General features: G+C 38.9%; 1 protein-coding gene and 1 long non-coding RNA gene across 2 annotated transcripts; one reads left to right on the top strand and one right to left on the bottom strand.

Annotated features, from left to right (window-relative positions):
• Positions 1-36: 36 nt before the first annotated feature.
• LOC148981340 (uncharacterized) lies at positions 37-17,958 on the bottom strand. Its single transcript, XM_089130743.1, has 9 exons — positions 17,862-17,958; positions 4,835-4,973; positions 4,387-4,515; positions 4,267-4,297; positions 999-1,031; positions 830-868; positions 636-726; positions 328-372; positions 37-192 (listed from the first exon to the last, which is right to left on the bottom strand). Exons 2-9 carry the CDS (start codon positions 4,958-4,960, stop codon positions 177-179), a joined length of 510 nt encoding a protein of 169 aa, XP_088986869.1. The 5' UTR covers positions 4,961-4,973; positions 17,862-17,958; the 3' UTR covers positions 37-176.
• Positions 9,753-14,907, top strand: LOC120481465 (uncharacterized). The gene is made up of 6 exons (XR_016168452.1): positions 9,753-10,435; positions 13,356-13,400; positions 13,558-13,613; positions 13,875-14,019; positions 14,237-14,307; positions 14,735-14,907. It is a non-coding gene; the product is annotated as an uncharacterized LOC120481465 (long non-coding RNA).
• Positions 17,959-18,071: the final 113 nt, after the last annotated feature.

The following is an 18,071-nucleotide window of genomic DNA, read 5'->3' as shown; positions in this document are numbered from 1 at the left end:
GACAGCTCATTTCAAAACAGAGAAACAGAGACGGTGAAGGGTTTTGAAATACTTTATTGTGAAAAACAAACAAGGCAAGTATTTGAAAAACTAGCAATGATGTTAATTCAAAGCTTCAGATGTGATCATCATCTGCACACTGAAATGTTTCAGATTCCAGCGTTGAATGAGGATCCTTAGACCTTCAGATCCCTGCGTGAAACAGATTCAGATTCAGCTGAGATTAATCTTCGTCAGCTGTATGTTACATCATCATCAGCTATCTCATCTATGAGATGATCATGTGACAAAGAGAAATAACTATTTCTCTTAGTTTGATTCACTCACCTGTTGTCTGTATCATCATCAGTCTGACAGATGGACCGCTTCCCTCTGAAAACAACAGACAGACACTTATTATACTATTATATTCTGCTTATTCAGAGAGATTTTAAACTTGAGATTTCCACTTGATTTAATAAGGCAATCATAAATTATATTTTCACATCTTGGTTTCTAACACCAAAATCTATAAAAACATTTTTTTACATGTTATGTATGTAATATAAATGTGATTCACGATGACCTGAGCTCTTGTAAACTGGTGTCAGATGTAAAGACTGAAGTATAAGATTATAAGATCAGTCTGGACTCACCTGAAGATCCTTTTACGCTTTATAAAACAGATGATGATGATGATGATGATGATAATGGGGATGAAGAGAACAAGCAGCCACCACAACTGATCTATACAAGTAATCAAATATCAAATCAGTTAATGATATCTATAATGATCATCAAATGAAATCAATATTAGAGTTTATGTTTAGATGTTCTCTTGATGTTTTACCTGAGATGTCAAGAGATGGATTCATATCATTCAGAACATCTTTAAATCACAGAATGATCACAAATATCAGACAATAGGACAGAAAACATTCAAACTGTATTGAGTCTGAATCAGACCTGAGATATGTTTTATTAGTGAATTAGGCACACGTTTATCAGCTGAAACTCACCTGAGTTTGTAGTCATTGTAGTTTCATTCCTCACTGAAAAACACAATTCACAATCAGCATGAAATTTTTAAGAGGTCTCGCCATTAAATGCCAAGCAAACAATTATTATTTAATCTTATTAATTTTCTAAAGCCTATTAACCATATTTTGTGATGCGGAAGTAAATACGATGATATTCTTTCTTCTCATGTGTGAGACTTCTGTTTCGCTAGCTGAGGCACTAGGTGTTTAAACCAAACCCGCATTTACTGGAAGTTTCACCAGCACAAAGTGCACTTTCTCTGGCCTGAGTCAGACCGTTTCCCCACCCGGTCTGACCACCATGGTTATCTGGTTCGTGTTCCTTTTCTGAGCGGAGCGTTGTCTCCTCCTCGACAAAATCCCGAAGGTCCAATTTAGGACCGTCTTAGGCCATGTCCACAATAATAGATTTTCGTTTGAAAACATATAATTTTCTCTCTGGTTTGACCTTCCGTCCACAATGAGACCCCGTCTTCACTACTGCGTTTTCGTTTAAAAACGGAGGATTAAAACAAATACGATCTCCGTCCACACAAGCGTTTTATCTGTGTATTAGAATTGATCTCCGTCCACATTAAAACGACTGAAAACGCGGATCACGTGACCATTCACCAACACTGGGCATGCATGTGCCCGTGTAAACAGTGGCTGACGAATCAGGGAAGGATACGTCATGACTGATGACACCCAATCATAGAGCCGATCGTCAGCCTCTGCGAAAACGCTGACGTAAGTTTAGTCATGTGATCCATATTGTACCAATAGATATTAAAGGAGTAGTTCACTTTTAAAAAAACTTTTGCTGATAATTTACTCACCCTCATGTCATCCAAGATGTCCATGTCTTTCTTTCTTCAGTCGAAAAAGAAATTAAGGTTTTTGATGAAAACATTCCAGGATTTTCTCCATATAATGGACTTCAATGGGAACCAAACGGTTCAAGGTCCAAATGGTTTCAGTGCAGCTTCAAAGGGCTTTAAACGACACCAGACGATGAATAAGGGTCTGATCTAGCGAAACAATCTGTCATTTCAAAAATAAATAAAAAAGTTTAAGTTTCATAAGCACAAATACTCGCTTTAATCTGTTCTGTGATGAGCGTTCGTGTCTCTCCTGTTCAAACTCGTTCATCAAAATGAACAAATCTTTTTCCGAGTCATGACTCGAAGGGTCCTAGATAAGACCCTTATTCATCGTCTGGCGTCGTTTAAAGCCCTTTGAAGCTGCACTGAAACTCTCATTTGGACCGTGAACCGTTTGGTTCCCAATGAAGTCCATTATATGGAGAAAATCCTGGAATGTTTTTATCAAAAACCTTAATTTCTTTTCAACTGAAGAAAGAAAGACATGGACATCTTGGATGACATGGGGGTGAGTAAATTATCAGCAAAAGTTTTTTAAAAAGTGAACTACTCCTTTAATGTTTAATATTTTTTTATATTTATTGTGCCTGTTGAGTGCAATTCACTTTTATTCATCGTCTGGAATCGTTTAAAGCCCTTTTGAGAGCATGGACTTCTGAGCCCACAGCAAATTTATGGACTTGGAATTTGTGGGATATGGAATTTGACTTCAGAATCAAACCCGCCATGGGCATTTGAGCTTGATTCGTGCTCAGGAAGACTTCACCCTGCCTGGGATGCACTTTCAGAAAACCAGCCTGTACTGGAGGTTTCGTACTTCCAGAGATCCACCATGATGGTGGAGATTGAACTCTCTCTCTCTCCAGACAGAGTGCAACCCGGCTGGGCTCGGCTTGCTCCCCAGGATTTCCAGAGGTACACCGTACAGTGTAATCTGGATTTTATACCCACTTAAAGCGACTCTGAGTAGACCTCACAATGTTCTGCTGAGGAGATATGTGTTCCTCCACTGCACTTCGCCTCCTAGTTAAAGGCCCGAAGGTCCGTTTAAGAACCGACTTAGCTCCAGACGGAGCTCCAGTAGGCACATCGATCCGTCTGTGCCCAGGACCGAGGCACCCTCCATGGGCTGGCCAGGGAGGTCTGAGAGCAAGGAGCTTTGAGCCCAGTGCAACCTTTTTGACTTTGTTGTTTTTTTAGAGCTTGGCTTCAGAGTCAATTTCTCCATGGCCTTATTCATGCCCAGGACAGGTGTGCCATGCCTGGGATGCACTGTCAGAATACCAGTCTGACTTTTTTCTGGAGGTTTTACACCACAGAGGAAATTGATCTATCTCCTCAGCCAGAGTGCTCCCTCTCCACCCAGGTCACTGCCTTTAAGGCAACAGTCAATTCCGACATTGGCGTTTGAGCTTGATTTGTGCCCAGGAAAAGAGCACCCTGCCTGGGATGCACTTTTCAGAAAAAACAGCCTCTCTTTTCCTGGATGTTTGCATACATTCAGAGCCCCAACACAGTGGAGATATAACTCAATTCCCTGCCAGAGTGCACCCTCTCTGCCTTGGGTTACTGCCTTGAAAGCCCTGGAGCTTTAAGACCACTTCAAAAAAAATTGGATTTGTCATTTTTAAAGCTTGGCTCCAGAGGAAAATTCCACCATGGGTGTTTGAGCTTTATTCATGCCCAGGAGAGCTACACCGTGCCTGGGATGCACTTTTCAGAAAATCAGCCCATCTTTTCCTGGAGGTTTCATGTTTTTTCAGAGCTCCACCACAGTGGAGATTGAACTTGTGGGTGGACTCGTTCGAAAGGCCATGTTGGGCACTACGTGACGTTAGAGTTTGGGGAATATTGAGCTTGGTGTTCTCAAGATATAATAAGCCCATAAAAGTGTGCGTTTGATCGTCTGCAACTTCCTGACCCGACTGCCTTCGGGGATGAGGGTGGGCTCATTGGATAGGCCCCCCTTCGAAACCTACAGACGACCAACAGAAATTTTTTCACCTTGTCATTTCCAAGATATTCGCGAAAAAACAAATTGCCATTCATTCAGCGCTTGTGGCGGACACTAATGTCTCCAACGGGACTTCCAGTACCGCCGGGCCATCTGCCCGTGCCCGAGAACGTTGAACCTTCCTCCGCATGCCACCAGAGCCTCTGGGGCCCTGGAAGTCACATCCCTACTGCAGGTTTTGGACTTGGAAATATTTTCAGACCAAAAAAAGGGCCCAGACCTTTTAACGGCTCAATTAATTATATATATTTTATATATATATATAAAATTATTGGCCGATACGATAACATTACAAATGAACATAAATTGGCCGATACCGTATATATCGTGCGTCCCTGATTAATGTGTTTAACTGAAGTGTCTCTCTCACCTGTGTAATTGATCCTTTGTTCGTAATGAGACTGTGATGAAAGAAAGAAGCATTAGAGAATCATGTCAATGAAAGATTAAATATGAAAACAGATAAATGATGTGTTGAAAGTTGATTTACTGGAGTTTCACAGATGATCTCATAACTCAGATTCGCACAGCGAGACGTGACGAGATGATCAGATGAGACTGAAATACCAGGATAACGCAGTGTTTCATTCTTTGGTGGAACTGCTGTCAGAAGCTCATTCTGAACACACCAAACACAAAAGGATCAAGTGTGTGTGTGTGTGTGTGTGTGTGTGTGTGCGCAAGTGTGTGTGCGTATGTAATAATGTGATCACTCAATGTTTCAGGATCTGATGGATCTACCATCAGACGCCCCTTCTGAACACACCAAACACAAGAGGATCAAGTGTGTGTGTGTGTGTTGATAGTCACCTCTGAGAACCAGCTCTGCTCACAGTCAGTGTGTGTGTGTGTTTGTGTGTATAATATTCACCTCTGAGAACCAGCTCTGCTCAGTCAGTGTGTGTTTGTGTTTGTGTATGTGTGTGTATAATAGTCACCTCTGCCCACCAGCTTGCCTCACAGTCTCCATACGATTCAGTTCGATTCAGTAAATCGGAGGGAATTTTATACACAAACCCCTCATCAGTCTTAAGCTCTCCACAGGACACATTGATGTTATTCATGTTTCAAAAGAACCTGTTATACAAATAAGAGAACATATTGTTGCATATTATATTTGGTATAATTCAGTGTAATTCATATAATATGCAGAATGCGCATGGATGGATAATGTGTGGGGGGGGGGGGGGGCTGTTGGTTTAAGGCCGCATAATCCAGTTTGGTTCAGAAAACCCATTAACAATGAAAACGAATCGGTTACCTAAAGGCGGGCGTACACGGTGCGATTTTTTGCTGTTTTACGAGCTCGCAGATGATTTTTTTCACTCGGGGGAAATCGCGTGTAAATCGGTTATGCTCGCATGTCGCGGCTCGTATCGTGTACGAGGAAGATACGAGCCGAGCCGAGCACCTCTCGACCTCCCGATAATTTTTAAGCATGTCGAAAAAGTTCGGGAGCTGTCGGCTTGCATTCGCGAGGTGTATGCGGTTGAATGAGCCGATTTGTCGATCTATCTGAATTTGACCAATCGGGAGCTGAGGAAATCCACAGAAGAAATACGAAAATGGTGTGGACTACTAGAAACACTGCTTCAATTAATGTTTTTATGATGACTTTGTGAAAGGTTAACTAAACAGCATCTGCCGTGTTCCTACTGGCCAGCATTTGGCATATTTCATTCTGAAACAACTGTAGGCTATGCTATTGTTTTTGATAGTGTTATACATTTCTTACAGATTCTTACACATCACGATGATCATTAGGCTATGTTTGTATCCTCCTAAAAGCAATAACAGTTTGTCTACAGCCTAAGCTTTTTTTTATTAATGCCGACAGAACAATGTTGCCAGATATTGCTACGAAAAACAAGCAAAAACTAACAAAAACAAAGAAATTATACAAAAATCCAAAATAAGTTCAAAGCTTGTGTTTTGAAAATAAGATAAATATATTACGAACCACTTTAATAACTTCCTAAAGCGTGACATTATTCCAAAAAACAAGTCCAGATACTGGCACCTTTCCATTATGTGGATCTTGCAACACGGGATCTGGCACCCGCGCCCTCACTCTCACAACGCGCTCAAGCTCACTCAAGCCCCGTTCACGGCGATAGCTTCTCGGAGCAAAATGAATTGCAAACGCTCACATGAGGTGGTTTAAACGGCTAATTAATTATTCAGAGAGCTTGAAATTTATTTTTGAATGTGTAGCCTACCGTATATGTCCGTCCGGACGTCCGTTTCGCGGTGCTGAAAACGAGCCTATAGCAAAATAACCACGGCTTGTATCAATGTTTTATATGCAGTTATGAGAGTTTTTAGTGCGGAACTTTGTGCGATTTCTTCGGAATTCAGCAGGTCGTAAAATCGTGTCGTATATCACTGCCTCCATGCGATTTTTGTATAAACGCACTCGTAAAGTGTGCCTGGGCATACGATCTTCCGACCGTCAGAATTCGTACCGTGTACGCCCGCACACGTAACCTCGGTTCTCTCTAGATGAGGGAACGAATATTGCGTAAGCTAGCTTACGCTACGGGAAAGATTCATCTTTGCAGAGAAGTTGAAGCCAAAAAATTATTCCATAATTTTGTAATCATTGTCAACGCAGTCTCTCTGAGGCAGACCATGAGCGGGCTAGCTGCTACCTATGGGAGAGCGGCGCTGAGTCCGCGGCCAATGAGCGGACGGCGCTCGCTCATTGCGTCAGAGCCCGCCGAAAGGGGTGTGGCTACAGTGTATAAAAGTAGCTCTCCCAGACTAGTTCGTCGATTCTTCAGCATGAATACTTGAGAGTGTTTACAAGATGATCAATATGACTTTTAGGGCATTTGTTTTAGAATTTGGGATTCTTTTAGCATTTTGTTTTCATTTTAGGTACAATACCAGAAAAGAAAGGTTAATACAATGAGCCAAGATCATGAAGGCCAGTCATAGCCGCGTTTCCACTGCCGGGCCAGGGCCGGGCCGTGCTAGTGCGTGCCAGGGCCAGTCGCGTTTCCACTGTCACTTCCGGGGCTTGATCGGGGCTTCCTCAGGGCCAACGGCCAGGATTTCTGGCCCGTCGAATACCTTGGGCCAGAGGGGGCCAGCTCGGGCTAGAGGCGTGCTCAAGGTAAAAGGCGGAGTTTATCGGTGTTATGGAACGTTATGATCTGAAGCAAGATGCACATAGGGGTGTCCATGTTTAACCGATTAACCGTTTAAAATTGCATAACATTTTAATTTGAACTGTAGGCCTATGCCAAATGCTGCGCAAAAATATATAGGCTATATATAGCTACATATCGACGAATTTTCAGATATTTGTTTGATTTTTTTTGCCCCCTAAACATTTAAAATATTTGACAAATTAATATGAAAAAAATATATATTTTTCTGGTTTTCTGAGGCCAAATTAGAACCTGGAAATGATATTTTCCCCGCAGTGCTGAATGAGAAGAGCCGTACAGCCTACAGAAAGGTGATTTATAGGCTATAATAAATGTGTCTGATAATAAAATAATATACAATAACGAGGCATTAATTGTTTATTAATAAACTATTGTTTTCTAAATCATTTTCGGCTAAAAATCTCCATCTCAGGATGCACATTTAGAGAGAAATTAATTAGCTACATAATTACATAGTCAGAAGATATTGGCTTTCGATTCGAATTTGTTCGTTTTAAATTGGACATTTAAAGCTTTAATCTACAAAGGCAGACTAAAGCTTTAAATGTCCAATTTAAAATGAACAAATTCGAATGCGGCTGTTTCAGGTCTCGCGCTTCAGTTCACGGAGATCATGAAGCGCGCCTTGATTAATTGTTAAAGCACAACGTTTTCTTGTTATTGTGAGTTTACGCAAATAAATGTATTTGCGAATAATGTATTATTATTTTCTGTATGACCAGAAATTAAAGAGTATTTTAAGTTGTTTCCACTGAAAGAAATGCAATGAAACTGCAAGTGTTCACATGGGCGTCTCGCAGCCATCAGTGCGTGCTCCACACACACTGGATATGCGTCAAAAATATTGTGTTTATTTGTGCTCTATCTTTTTTGGATAAAGGCGTCTTCTACATATGCAGCCTAATAAAATGTTACAATAATGATGATGGTTATTATATTATTATTATTATTTGCAGACAAGGAGTTTTTGTGAAATGGACGTTTTGCTTATTTTCAATTGGCAATTTCAGTTTGAAGGGTGATGGAAATGCGGCTTTAACTGCTCCGTACTTGCTGCGTTTTATTTCTATAAATTAATTTCGTTTCAAATGGGGTCCAATCAGTTATTAAAGGTGTTAAAAATTAACTCTGTATCTCGAGGTTGCGGCGCGCACACTATGCACCGAGTATTAACCGATGGGCCTCGGTTAACGATTAATGAATAACTTGAAAACATGCCCGCAGCCCTACTTGTTATATCGTGCAAAAAATCGCTGCTTGAAATGGAGAATCGCCTGTACTGTTCTCGTGACACTATTGCAGCCACTACGGCAGTTGAGTTAATATATACATGCTATCTTCCTAATTTAAAAAATAAATTAATTCATAATACCCGCTGAAATGGGTTGGGTTTTATGACGTTTGATCCAGAAAGGCGTGTTAGGGGTGGGGTTTGGGGCAGCGCTGTGGGGCTACTGGCCCGGCAGTGGAAACGCAAGCACGGTGCTTGAGGCCCGAGGCCACTAGCTCGGCTCGGCTCGCTGTTAGCTCTGGCCCAGCCCTAGCCCGGCAGTGGAAACGCGGCTATTGTTGACAACAACAATGACCTTCATGATCTTACTATTCCATCTACACCACCAGGCAGTGCATGAGCAAATGTGTGCTACAATGCACACGATGCAAATAATGAACGTTTGATTGCGAACAAGTGCAGTTTCCAGTGTGACATAGCATATGATCTAAACGCGCGTCCTCGATGTATGATCTGCTCATCGGTGGTGTCAAATGTTTTGTAAATGGCGTATGCCAATTCGTATTTCCATTTTTGGCACAAACGCGAACAAAGCCACTTATATCTGGAAAATATCGTCAACATGTGCGCGCCAGTGCATTTATAGGGCGCCGCAGATCTGGAACGGGATTGATGATGGCCTTAAGGTGCTACTCTGACTATCTCCAATTTTAAAAGATAACAAAAAAATATTACACATCAACCTATATCTTATATAAAACCCATAGATTTTCTCATGGATTACTGGGATTTATGTGTATAATTGCAAGTGTATTCTAGGATTCTGGCATCTCCTGGTGCGCTTTTACGTGTTTTCACATGTCTGATTACAGACGGTATTGTGTACTTAAAGCCTATTTGTACGAGTACTTTTCTTAACCCATGGAACCCCCACCTAGCTTTTCTAGCTTTTGGGGGACCCATTTCACTATAGGCTACCCGATTGATTTGTGTACAACCGACTGTATTATAGTAGCTTGAAGTTGCCCCACATGGAAAGAAACTATATGAGGATATATGCGCATATATGAAACCTATATGCAGTTTATATGCACATATATGCTGCATATATACAGCATATATGCACATATATGATAATATATATGCTGCATATGTGTGTATATATGACGCATATAGGCAATTTTAGGTGCATATATGCACATATATGATAAGATATATGCTGCATATGTGTGTATATATGACACATATAGGCAATTTTAGGTGCATATACAGGCCATATACTGTAGGTCTCCTGCATTGCTTCTTTATATCCACACATAAGTGCTATATACAAGAGTATCCTATACTGTAGCTCATGGCAGGATCTGGTCATTTGTAGCTCATCCACTCTAAACAGTGCTGGGTTGTTTGAACCCAAATTTGGGTGAAATATGGACAAACCCAAATGTTTGGTTAAAAATGTAATTTCAAATTTTAACCCAAATTCAACTTTCACTTTCACTTTTTCAACTGTACATTTTTTTAATTGCATTTTTAACCCAACATTTGGGTTTGTCCATGTTTGACCCAAAGCATTTTTAGAGTGTATATGTCACTATATTGCTCAAATAAATAAATAAATATTTATATACATATCAGAATGACTTAGTGGAAAAGAAGGAAATGTATAACAAAAGGGTTTGTTGTTTTTTTCATTTTACCAAAAAGCCCTTTTTCCAATTTCAAGTCACTTTCCCATACACATCCACACATTCACCGATACATCCACCAAATGCAATGCAAATTGCAATGTTTTCTGTATTGTCTGAATGCAGTTTTTTTTTCTGGCTGAAAGGTCATTGCAGTCAAAAAAAAAAAAAAAAAAGTGAATAGAACGTACATTCAAATAATCATCATCATCCCACCATCCCATCATCTATCTGAGCAATTCACAGTGGTTAATAAATTCGAATGCTGCTGCACTGCCGATTGGGCGCTACAGCGCCCCGTAGTTGATGACGTCACCCGCCTAACGCTTGACGTTATCCGTATCCGATGAGATGAAGTCAAGTTTCGCGCCGGAAGATAACGGCTGGGAGTAAAAATTGCGATTTCAGCATTGGAGATCCTCTAAGTCCTACTTATCACCAATCGTAAGTATTCCTAATTTTATATTTATTTGCAGGGTGGAAATTGCGGTGGCAGAGAAGTATAAACTTAGCATTTATTTTTTGCCAAACACACCTGTTTCAGCCCATACACTTCCTATGTTGTTAGCTGGTGAGGTAACGTAACGTTACTGTGGGTGCTAAAATAACTTAGCCGTTGATAAGATTCAATTTAGAATTAACGTGTATTTATTTGTTTCTTTCTGGAGGAATTCGTAGAGGGTTATCAAAAGTCATGGCCTAGAGAACATAACACGTCATGAGAATAAATGATACTTCTCTGCCAACGGCTCAAGAAGGCATTCGGCTCCAGAAAAAAAAAAAAAAAAACCTGTGGAGTTTGAATTTGGTCGAAATTGGTGAAAGTAAGAGCCGTATCAATGGGCTTGCCTTTACAGTTGCAGGAAATGTCTTTCAAATAGTAAACATTAACGTTAGGGCATTACTATTTTGATTAAGTGATTGTAATTGTTTTTTTTTTTCTTTATATCAGGGGCGTAGCCAGGACATTATTTCTGGGGGGGCCAGCTTGTGCCAGTCTTTTATTTGGGGTGGCACTTGATTGTCAAAAACTAGCCTACTATTACTAAAACTCACACGCGGCTCGTCAGGCCATAAACAATGGATTGAACTCCCTTATGACACTAATAATGTATAATTGATAAATGTGCGAGTGCAGTGTGTCATCATTATGTGAGGGGTTAGGGTAACACAGTCTCATCCCAAATCGTCATATAACTGACGTTTTGGGACGTATTTTGGCCATACGTCAATATCCGCCTTTTTAGGGCCCCCTTAAACGTATGGGGTAGAGTTAGGATCCCATAACCTCATCTACCGACGTTTAAGGGGGCCCTAAAAAGGCGAATATTGACGTATGGTCAAAAGACGTCCCAAAACGTCAGTTATATGACGATTTGGGATGAGACCGGGTTGGTTAGGGACCTTAACATGAGACAGGGATGTTTTTAGTGCAAATGACAGAAAGACACAATATGAATTGTCATATTAGGCGATAATTTATTTAGGTAAACCATTGCATTTTAAGTGCAACATCCAATTTATTTGTGATAATACAACAAGTTACAACGGTTGCACAAATCAGATCATGTAGTAACACTTAAGTCATTAGTTAGTTCCAATGATCTTCACTTTATAATACGAATCCAAATAATTAGTAATTCCCACAGAAGTATCTAGTAACACTTTCATCTGTGAGCTATTACTTAGTAATTCGTTAATAAGAGTTTATTTTAGTTAATAGTAGTTACTAGATTGTTAATAAACTTTTTCAGCAGTTCTCTGGGAAGTATTAAAAAAATAGAAGTTATTGATTACTTAATAGTGAACTACCACTTTCGTCTGTGCGCTATTACTTACTAGTTTGTTAATCAGAGTTTCTTGTTAGTTAATAATAGTTACTAGATTGTTAATATTGTGTTACTCATTAGTTCTTGTTATTCATTAATGAAGGAACCGTATTCTAAAGTGTTACCCTGAAATGTTCTGTTCGCTTTGTGTCTGCTGTAACAATTACACTCTTAGAAGAAAAGGTTCAATATAGAACCTTAAAAGGTTCTTAAGCGTTACGTATTTGGAACCCTTAAAATGCAATGCTTGTGAATGATCACAAAATTCAATATATGGTGGTTAAAAAATGTAATTAATCAATATCAGACGAAGAGTGCCATTTCACTTTTTATCCTCTAAAAATCTGCATGATTAAAATGTGATATTAAGTTACTACAACAAATTAATAAACAATAATTTAATAACAACTACAAATGTTGCAGAATAATGTAATATATGAATGAATAATAGCCTTTAAAAACTTTGAGCCAAAAGAGTTCTTTCTTGTCAGTTTTGAACCTTTTTTTAGCATAAAATGTCTTTCGGAGTTGATTAAAGAAGCTTATAGGGGCCGTTTACACCTGGCCTCTTCATGCGTTTTCTGTGATCGGATAGCTATCTGATCGTGAAAAGACCTGGTGTAAATGCCCCCCGAAACGCATTCGAGACGGTTTTGAATCCGATCACTCAAACCACTTCAGAAGGTGGTCTGGGCCGCATTCCAGACGAAACTGGACAAGTGTAAATGCATCTTGTTCTTAAAACCACATATCTGTAAATGTTAATACTCCCAAAAACGCTAAAAAAAAAAAAAAAGAAACGCGTAAGAGCGTGTTACAGGCTATATGTCATGCTATTTTAGTCAGATATGATACTGCGACGCGCATCACCTCAGATGAGCAGCTGAACGCAAGCCAACGCGCCGCAATCTATCGCAAATCAAAGTGAAAGTAGGCTAAGTCGCAGACGATTAACACTACCATCTTCATTAAAAGTAAAGAAACGAAATGATCTTACCAGTTCTGTTGCCGCTCTCTCTTATCACCGTCTTTGCTGATTTTGAAATTAGCTGATGATCAATAAAATCCAGCTCATATCTGTTGCTTTCGGTGACGTGCACTTCATTAAATCTGTATATAACGCGGGAATTGAAGATCGGATTTCCATTTTGCAAAAACACATTTATGTGACCAGGTGTAAATGGAATCGTTTTGATAAATCAGATAGCTATCCGATCTGAGAAAACGCATGAAGTGGCCAGGTGTAAACAGCCCAAGCGCTGTCAGAATGCAGGCACGTTATGTCTCGCACTGTTGATGGGGGCGAGACCCAACAAGTGACAAATCAATGACTTGATTAAAAAATCCATACATTTCAGCTTCCTTTTTAGACCGTTACTGGAGTTTTTATTTTTATTTTTAATTATTATTAAATTTATTTTCCCGTGAGGTTGGGAGGGGGGGCCGGCAGGGGGGCCGAGCCATGACCAATGGTGGCCGTGGCCCCCCCTGGCCACCATGTAGCTCCGCCCCTGCTTTATATAACCTCTTTCTAGAATTAACTCAAATGAAAAGTTACCTCGCCATTATTGCTCAAAAAGGTAAGTTCCTCTGATTTTGCTTTTTAAAATTGTTTCTCTAGCAGAGCTGTAGAGACTTGTGATGTTGGGCTGATTGATAGTGTTAATTATTTGATTTAAGTTATTTGCACTTTAATTTATTGAAGAGAATAACTTTTATTTTTCTTCTATGAACAAGACTGGAAGGAGTCCTGTTGAGGATTTAGATTCCTCCTCTTTTGAAAAGTGCAACCGGTGAGTAACCCCCTTGAATTTTTATTTATTTATTAATAAATATCCCCATCCCCACCCCGACACCCTATCCTCCTCCTCCTCTCCTTTAAGAACATTTAGGGCAATTATTAATTTGTTTCATATTATTATTTAGTGTAATATTATTATTTTGTTTCTTTATCAGTAATCTGCATTCATACATAAAAACATATAAACTATTGGGAAGCTAAGCATAAGAATCAATATGAAACAATGCCAATAAATGAATAAATTATTTTTCAGATTGAAGTTATAAAGGGCTCTGGGGTGTTTTGCCAGGCAGAAGTGTGGAAAGCAGCCCTCCTTGCCACCTCTGCTACTGCCATGGTGTGGAATCTGCTGCTGGGCACATTTGATCTGGAGACTTTGCTGAAAAACAACCTGAATGGTACAAAACATTCGCCTAATCTCTTCTGTCCGTAAAAAACAATTAATATTCTGTGGAATAAATTATGTTTGTGTGCGGGCATACCATCGCTTTTTTACTTGCCATTTTTGTATTTCCTTGCACCTCAAGAAAATGTGATGTGTATATAAAAAAAGTGTTGCTTTCACAAGCTTCATTTTAACCCCTATTTATAATAATTTTGAAATTTTACTTTAAGGTGGGAAGCCAACCAGAGGGGATGGGGAGCAGCTGGTCGCCCTTGACCAAATTAAAAAGGCATCATTATTGGTGAGTAAATGTATAAAAGTTTTGTTTTCCCTTCTCAACGCATTAGGATTTTATAAGTTCACCACTTTAACCATAGCCTACTTGTATCAATGTTTATTAGGCATCAATTGAGACTGTATAAGGGATTATTGTTACTATATCTACTTGGAACCTATAATACTAATTCATCGCTTGCTCAGTTCTTGATCCTACTTTCCTTTTCTTAAGCCACGTTTCAGATTTTTCAGAATCTTCAGAATCTTCCAATTGACATGTTTACATGACGCATTTTTTAAAATGATCAACCTTTTATCAAAAAATATGTGTCCGATCACATCTGTACTGTAAGCACTTTGGGTTCCTGATGAAGTACTATATTCTTCTTCTTCTTCTTCTTCTTCTTCTTCTTATTATTATTATAGTGTCTTATTATTTTTGTCTTCTCTAGATGCTACATTTAAGAAGTGGCCGTCAGCCAGCCGAGGGGAGATGGGCACGTCTATCAATTCAAAGCTCATGGAGCTGAGAAGATCAAAAAGATTTTTTTTCTATCCAGTTTTTTTGTCTTATTTTTGTTTTTGTACTATTTGATCTTAAGTAAATAAATAATCTAAATGCATACATTTTGGACTATTATTTATGTTGCCTAGTAGCTATGGATTTTAATAATTATTCTAATATAGGTAAACATGTTGGTGCATGTATAAATGCACCTATATGTGCACATATATGCGTACATACATGTACATATATAGGTACATGTATGCATGTATATATGCACCTATATGTGTACATATATGCATGCATACATGTACATATATAGGTTCATATATGCACAAATATATGCACCTATATGTGTACATATATGCGTGCATACATGTTCATATCTGCACCTATATGTGTACATATATGTGTGCATACATGTACCTATATAGGTGCGTATATATGTGTACATATATGCACGTATATATGTACATATATGTGCATATATGTACATATAATATAGGAAAATGGCCAATTTTATATATGTCACATATATTAAAAACATATATTAAAACCTATATTAAAACATATATGTTTATATAGGTTTTTTCCATGTATTGTGATTAAACTCAATTCAATTCAATTAAAACTAAAATTAAAAAAAAATACATTGTTTGGAGTTATATGTTAAATATTTCCGTTGGAAGCTTTGATTGTTGTGAGAATGGGTTGTGAGAAACAGAATATACTAGTCGGTGTCACAGATTCAGAGGAGTCCAGAGTAGGTTGCAGAAAACACTCAAAGCTTTAATAAGAAATGAATCACCGCCTCACAGGCTGAATGAACAGAAAATGTCTTTACACAGAAGGGAACAGAAAGTAGCTCTGCAGACGGAGATAAGGGGCCTCAGCTGGCCACCCAGAGTGGTCGGGAGCTATGGAACTGGTACAGCGCTCTTCGGCGACTGCTGAGAGTAACACAGAAGCAGTATAGCACAGCGGTAGGCAATGATCCTCTCAGACACACAGGACCAGACAGGACAGGACAGGACAGAACAGAACAGGACTGGTGGAAAAATTACTCAGAGACGTCAAACAACAGCGATCCAACATACGTTAGGGTCAAACAATAATCCGACAATTCAGACAAGAAAGAGAGGGCTAGAAGTAGCGTGGAGATGAGGAGAAGATAGAGAACAGGTGTGTAGTTGATGAGAATATGAGAATCAGCTGACGGTAATGAAAGGAGGAGAAAATAGAAGTGTAAGCGTGTGGAAAGAGAAGAAATGATGATGTCTAACCGGCAGAGGGAGACAAAGGAAAGAAAACAGAAAGAAAGAACCAGACTCATGACAGTCGGTGCATTTGGAAGCAAAATGTGGCTGTTTCCGAATAGCGTGCATCTCTGATGATGAAACTGCGCGTTGGAAAAAAGCATAAAAAAGAAAAGGACATATCAAACACGTGCAACAGAACCTAGGCAAAGCTGGAAGGATAGCGTTATATGCAGCGAGCGGACACAGACAATGCAATAGGGTTGGTGCTTCAGTATAGAAACTTTTGAATAAAAGTACAATTTAGTAAATTACTTTCTTGTCAGATTTTCGTGATGTAAACATGATATTTCGCATCTGAAGTCTCTCTCACAGAGACTTCAGATGCCCCAACACCTGTGATGAGTTGACTAACGCTCAATACAGGTGTCATGTGTTATAGGCTAATCTAAATTAATACATGACATATACATATAATAAAGATGTCCTGAAAGTGCTTTGTAAATAGAACATGAAAGCAGTAGCCTATTGATTATATCAAATATAATATTATACTATTGATTATGTCAAATATATTTATAATATAGCTTTAGAAATGGTAAACAGTGTTGAAATAAAAGTATTGCAAAAACTCACTTGATTAAAAACTATATACGCTACATTATCATTAGATTTTCATGAATATATTTTCACATCCGTAGGCATATGTGGGCCTAGGCTACTAGGGCATGTACCATAGTAAATCTGAGGTACCATATAGCCTAATGTATCATAGTAACAGTACCATATCTGAGGTACTATATGTACCATGGTAAATCTAAGGTACCATACTATGTAACAGCAACAGTACCATACAATACCTTGACTGCAGAATGCACCATGGTAATATCTGAGGTACTATAGGGTAAGTACCATGGTAAGTCTGAGGTACCATACTATGTACTATACAGTACCATACTATGTACCATAGTACCATGGTAATATCTGAGGTACTAATGGTATGTACCATTAGTACCTCAGATGTATTGTATGTATTATGTATTATGTATGTATGTGTTGTGATTTGGCTGCTAACTTGGCCAGGTCTCTCTTGTAAAAGAGATTCTGAATCTCAATGGGATTTCCTGGTTAAATAAAGGTATAATAATAATAAAAAAGTACCATGAAGGTACCATGGTACTACTATGGTATAACATGGTACTACTATGATATACCATGGTACTATGGTATACCATGGTATGTACTATAGTTTATCATGGTTGGGGAGTAACTTACTGCATTTCTATGTAGGCTACATTTCTGAAATGCACTTTCTCTAAATCTGCTTTGAAACAATATTGTGAAAAAGCGCTATCCAACTTAATTTGACTTTAATTGAATAGTAGCCTATCCTATACTGAGCTAAATTTCTCATGAGTGACCTGTGCGATGATGGATATCACGATTAAAATTGTTTTAAAAAAGATAGGCTAGCCTTTTTCAGACTTATTACAGCTTTACGCTTTGAAAAGTAAAGACATCGAAGTAGCGTATTTTACGGACCCGCTGGGAAAGAGGGAGAAGATGCTGAAGAATGACATATTAATATAATAAATAATTAATTAAACAGCATTTGAGTTCAATATCAAGCATCAGAAACGAGTCGCTGATTTACTACAGAGTCGCGAAATGTTCAAAAGAGTCGCACATGTGCATTGAAAACAGCTCCATCCCTTCTTCTTCTGCAAAAATAGCTATTCTTCATTGGTTTATAAACCTGCAAATCAAATGGTTCACGGTCAAACTGCAGTAGCCTAATATATTAAACACAGTTCTTACCTTTAGCTGATCGTTTGCTAAATGAGTGAATGAATGAAACTCTGTCCTGTTTATGAACTTGTACAGCCGAGCGGGAGATGCGTCATTCAGGGAGGAGCTAGTCCTTGAGTGACAGGACGCTCCTTTTCGATAATTTATTAACTTTATTTATTATTAGCCTACTCTATTGTCTGGCAGTCTACGCGATATTCAGGGAAAGAAGACACAAAA

This window comes from Pimephales promelas, chromosome 5, assembly GCF_988280905.1.
Source record: "Pimephales promelas chromosome 5, fPimPro1.hap1.1, whole genome shotgun sequence".
Classification (NCBI taxonomy): domain Eukaryota; kingdom Metazoa; phylum Chordata; class Actinopteri; order Cypriniformes; family Leuciscidae; genus Pimephales; species Pimephales promelas.
Note: the sequence above shows the minus strand (reverse complement) of the source record. Positions and strands in the feature narration are given on the sequence as shown.

What these genes read in the sequence shown, in the direction of transcription:
- LOC148981340 (XM_089130743.1), bottom strand. Translation starts at nt 4,960, where the DNA reads ATGAATAACATCAATGTGTCCTGTGGAGAGCTTAAGACTGATGAGGGG. An exon ending in AGGCAAGCTGGTGGGCAGAG is followed by an intron (nt 4,516 to 4,834) that starts GTGACTATTATA and finishes TGGTGTGTTCAG; the next exon opens with AATGAGCTTCTGACAGCAGT. An exon ending in TCCATCTCTTGACATCTCAG is followed by an intron (nt 727 to 829) that starts GTAAAACATCAA and finishes TTACTTGTATAG; the next exon opens with ATCAGTTGTGGTGGCTGCTT.